General features: G+C 39.4%; 1 protein-coding gene across 1 annotated transcript; it reads right to left on the minus strand.

The window, feature by feature from the left end:
- Window positions 1-456: 456 nt before the first annotated feature.
- LOC149009779 (cyclin-dependent kinase inhibitor 5-like) lies at window positions 457-5,055 on the minus strand. The gene is made up of 3 exons (XM_089164053.1): window positions 4,359-5,055; window positions 2,664-2,867; window positions 457-2,542 (listed from the first exon to the last, which is right to left on the minus strand). The coding sequence occupies exons 1-3, from the start codon at window positions 4,862-4,864 to the stop codon at window positions 2,473-2,475; spliced, it is 780 nt and encodes a 259-aa protein (XP_089020179.1). The 5' UTR covers window positions 4,865-5,055; the 3' UTR covers window positions 457-2,472.
- Window positions 5,056-5,256: the final 201 nt, after the last annotated feature.

Genomic DNA, 5,256 nt, shown 5'->3' on the forward strand with positions numbered 1-5,256 from the left:
ATCTTTCTGATAGCTCCTAGTTTTTCTGAGCTCCTCCTTGGTATCATAAATGTAAATCTCTGCACAATCAAAACAAAGTTAGAATTACATAGCAGAAAAAAGAGAGTAAAATCTCATATTCCCATTTCTCTGTCACTTGCAGGGTAAGGGGGAGCAGAAGATGAATGGGTTTGCGAGTTTAGCATGCTTTCAATCCGGATTGGGGGATTCACTACTCACAGTGCATCACTTCATTTCAAGTTCTTAGAGATTCATTTCTCAGAGTAAATTCTTCTTAGATGGGGAGCATCAGAGATTCAAATTTGCATGGACCCCTGCCCCCTTTAAAATTATGCAGTCATTTATTACAAAGATAAAAACATATAGAGGAAACACAACCACGAACGGATTGAATTTAATGCATTTCTGTTCTATATAATTGGTCCTGGTCCTACAGCTCCTTTCAGGAAGAGTTTTCTATGGAAACCCATCCCCATCATCAATTTCATTGTCCGATCTAGGTCATGAAATAGACCTGAGGCAACTTTAGGATGCAGGTTGTCATAGTCTGACCCAACCACACCAAAGAGACATTTCTTAGGGAAGGAAATTACCAATAAATATAGGGGAAGGAAGGAACACCCTACTAAGTATGCTCATGACTTTTCCCATATGTTAGGGATGTGCTATTGTTGGGAAGGAAAGTCTAGGGTTTATGAACCATACCCAAGGAACACTCAACTACATCATAGTTCCCAGTAGCCATCATGAAATACAGGGATACTGAGTTCCCTTCTTCTTATTGCAAATCTGAGACACACTCTGCAAGGGTTAGGTGTCCTACTACTAGGAGGTTTTAGGCCATCCATTGCAAGGACAGAGGTCACAGAACAGAGTAGACCATTAATCATTGAAGCCAATCTTTTGCACAAATTAGGAAAGCATCGAAAGATACCATTCCCATGTAGATGCTTGTGTCTTCCATGGAACCCGCAAAGGGAAAACAAGGATATGAACTTGATTGTGACAATCTCCCGAACCATCCACCATATCAAAAATCACAAAAGATACCAAAATGATCAAACACCAATAGAAATTCACTGTTGAATCCAGACAACTAGGAATAAGAGATTAGTTCCACAAATTTTCAATTATCTTATTTGATAAAGGAAGTAGAAGAGAAGAAGTACATCTTATGAAAATTAACCATTCAAAGCATTTATGAACAATTACAGAGGGTGTTATCCGAAATTCACATTAATCCACCTTAAAAGTTCAGCTATTTCCAATTTCTGAAAATATGTGCTTATTACTTTGTTTACAGTGCCCTTAATGGAGTCGTGGTGCAAGATAATCCTGTTTCTTCCTCAATAGTGGTCCACACAATCACAGAGATCCATTAACGGAGCACAATCCCATTGTTAACCTCCATCAGGAGACAAAAGTCTGTGCTTGACATTGTTCACTGCTGCAGCACTTAAGTCCAAGTTTAATGACTCACCGCCAAACACCAAGTGGCCAATAACATAAATACTGTGTTGACCACCAAAAGAAAGAGAAAAAAGATGTGCTCATTTCTCAACAGAACAGAATCCAAGTTCACAGGCGTTCAGAATTGACGATAAGAGAAAACAGAGAACAGTACAGTCACATGTGAAGGGCTATTTTACTTGCAATGGTCTAACATAATCAATGAAACAATGCCCACTTGCAGAAACTACCATAGAAGATTCTTACCTCCCACCACATATTCAAGAAACCCGTGCCAATAGAAAACATCAGATCAAACTCGTAAGATTCGTCAAATCCAACTCAAGCATTCCACAACACACACGACCCTACAGTTCTCTGATCAAGGCACAGGATTCGACCCACAAAAAAACATAAAAAGCAGGTACCAGAAATTGTCCGCTCCTTTGAATAACATGATGTGTCACTCCCATCTTTCAAGGCCTAAAAACTGAAACTGAGAGAGAAGTTCAAAGAAAACGAAACCAATCTCAGCCTCGTTACTGGGCCATCACCAACCTATAATAAAATAGTTGAACATAGAAGAAAATTGCGAAGACAAAACATATGGGAAAAAAAGTCATGTTTATTCCGAGAGAGTTTTGATCAGGTTCCATCACTACCGGTATACACAAAGTAAAACGGAAGGGGAACAAAATAATCTGGTAATTTCCTGTACCACTTGCGCCAGAAACTACCTAAGAGAAACCTAAAACCTACCTATTCCCCCTCCCGTCCAAATGATCTGTTTAACAAAAGGACTCGGGATTTATATCTTGTTAGGGAACTCATCAGCTCTGTTATGTTACACAACATCAGGCTACACAGATGCACTTGTCTACTCTTCCTCTTTTTACAAAGCATGCAACGGTTGGAGAATATCAATGATCAACCCCATCCCCTACTGCTTCAAAAATCCCATCTGCATGAGATTTGATCGAGAAGCTGCAAGAAATGGTAGCCCATCGAACCACCAATCCCAACTTATGGTTCCACTTGCACCCATTCATATCGTCCAGGAAGAGGCATATCATTCACTGGGTCGAAATTGTATCTGCACAAACATAGGCAAACCAAAAGGGGAAATTTTGGTGTCAAAGCAGAGGACAATGAACCAACATATGAACAGTGGATTTATCAAATACAATGAAACAGCCTGAGAAATGAGTTGATACTTGTTGCTGAACCGCCTCTGTTGCTGTTGTTCTACACTTGCAAAGAACTCCTCCATCTCATATGATGTTGGGATGTTTCTCCTCACCTCATTGCGTACTCTTCGATTTGCTGCAGACGAGGTGGTAGGTCTGGTAGTAGAACCAGGAGTACCTATAGTGTCTGAATTTCTGATTAAACTACAAGGTGTGGTTTCCCTTGTGCTCCTGAGTACCAAAACAAACACAATCAGATCACAAGAAACTAAAAGTTAACATGGATAATTAGAAAAAGCATGATTACACGAGCCAACAATGACAATTTCAGAAAAAAGACCAATAACTACACAAACAAAAACTAAAACAGCAATAAGAATAAACACTCCAAGAATTACAAGGATAATTAGAAAAAGCATGATTACAAGAGCCAACAATGACAATTTCAGATAAAGACCAACATCTACATAAACAAAAACAGCAACAAGAATAAACCCTCCAAGAATTATGTTGCAACCTGCAACAACAATAACAAGAAATATATATGTATAATGTCCCTAGTCTGCTTATATACAAACCAACAATACCACACTAAATCCAACTCCTACCTCCCAATGAGAACGAACAAAATTTTCATCATTATAAGTTTCAACCTTCAAGCCCAAGAGATTCAGCACAGCTGTAAAAAATAAAAAAAAAAAAAAACCCCTCTACAGAAACAGAAGCAAAGTAAAAAAATGAATAAATAAAATCAGAAATCTTAAGTCCTAAGACATACATAAGATGAAGCGGACGAACACAAATGCTACCAAACTCGGCACTAACCCAGTAATACAAGAACCAGGACACATACAAATATAAGGATTAAATATTTTTCAGAGGAGTGGGGCTTTCCGTGATCCAGTTACGAGGTTACAAAGGATTCAAAAAACAATTTTACAAGTAATATGCAAGCATGCTTCCCAAGTAACAAAAATAATTGGATTTACTTGAGGCAAAAACAAATATTCAGTAATTTTCATACAGAGCTGTTCTCTTCACTGAGCCGTTTCAGAGACATGCCACATAAGGAACTTCAACATCAAGAAAAACTATAATCAAGTAAAGGAAAGAATACGGAAAGGCGAAAGGTGAAAGTTAGGAAAAGAGAAAAGAGGAAGGGGGAAACACTTTCAGCCAACTTAGCAAATAACCCCTAAATAAAGTGGGTTCTTTTGAGCAGCAGAGAGTACAAACAGCCAAAGAAACCTCCTTTTCAAGTTGAAGTATCCCCTATCGAGCACTGCAGCTTTAGAGCTCCTTGGTATTACCAATCATAAAAAAGAATACGAAAGAATCTAAAAAGCAGAACGAAGAACATAAACTACAAACATAAAATCTCCTCATTTGCAAAGAAACAAAAAGAAAGACCTGGCAGCAAAATTTGAAAGCGAAAATGAACAAAAATTAATTAAAGAAGCAGATAAATAAAGCATGTCCTCCTATGATCAAGCCTGAAATCACAACTAAGAAAGGGTCCAGAAAAGAATAAAGAAACCGCCGACGATATTCTTCCTTGAACCCTAGAACAAGCAGTTGGCATGGAGGGAACCAGATGCCACTTGGACGGACATAAGCAGAGATTGAGAAGAGACTCATCTTCCAAATTCTAAGAAAAACGCAGCCCAAAACAAGAGTAAATAGCTAACGATTTCTGTAACATAGAAATAAGGAAATACCCACCTTCCTCTTTCATCGCTCTCCAAAACATTCTCTCCAAATGAAGCCTCTATACCAACATCGTTTTTACTTTCTGGAGATACCTCTTCGACTGCGACAGCTGCGACAGGAGTTCCCTCCTTTGTCGAGAACTCATTTTCATTCTTGAAGCAACTCACGGAAGCAACCGAACATGAATACCCAGAATCCACTACTAACCTGTGACTTGTTCGAGAGTTAGGGTTAGGGCTTGAGCTAGTTTCGGCGATAACTTTCTCTGTCGGAGATGGAGATAGCTTTTGCTGTTTCTTCGATTCATGGTTGCTCGCCGCAAGCAGTGGAGGCTTCTCAAGCCTTCGACTTCGCAGCTGTAAATAAGAACCCCCAGAGTTCACCGTGGATGCCATCGATTTCTCAAGTCTCTGTAAAGCTAGGGTTTTGGCTCTGGTCCTAACCCCAAGAGACGACTGCGCTACTTCCATGACCGCTACTTCGCCCGAGATTTTCGCTTTCCTCATATACTTCCCCATCAAACCTTCTCTTCAAGTTACAAAGCTTTCATAGAAGACGCAAGAGCAAAGATTATGAAATGGTAGAGTTGCACAGGGTAAGGAGAAGAGAACCCAGGTGGAGAAGCAGAGTAAGAGAGAGTGAGATCGAAACCCAGGTGGAAGAGAGAGAGAGAGAGGGGTTTGGGTTAGTTTGGTCGTTAGATATCAAACGGCAGAGGGAGGGAAATGGAAGGAGGTCTGTATTTGTACCTATAGATGGGATAGGTTTAGGTCGGTGGTTTTTCTACGTTCAATTTCTCGCGATATTTTTGTAATTTTTTATATGTCAGATATACCCTTGTAAATCCAGTATAATCACTGGATAGGGGTGAGGGTAAAAATGTAATCAAACTAAACCGTTCTTTTATTTT

Source organism: Hakea prostrata, chromosome 7 (genome assembly GCF_041222555.1).
Source record: "Hakea prostrata isolate BN-2017 chromosome 7, UWA_Hpros_2, whole genome shotgun sequence".
Taxonomy (NCBI): Eukaryota; Viridiplantae; Streptophyta; class Magnoliopsida; order Proteales; family Proteaceae; genus Hakea; species Hakea prostrata.

Excerpts from the sequence above, each read along its gene's own strand:
- LOC149009779 (XM_089164053.1), bottom strand. The coding sequence starts at position 4,864 with ATGGGGAAGTATATGAGGAAAGCGAAAATCTCGGGCGAAGTAGCGGTC. Across the intron at positions 2,868-4,358 it reads GAGAGCGATGAAAGAGGAAG|GAGCACAAGGGAAACCACAC; the intron begins GTGGGTATTTCC and ends TTTGGTACTCAG. Across the intron at positions 2,543-2,663 it reads CAGAGGCGGTTCAGCAACAA|ATACAATTTCGACCCAGTGA; the intron begins GTATCAACTCAT and ends ATGTTTGTGCAG.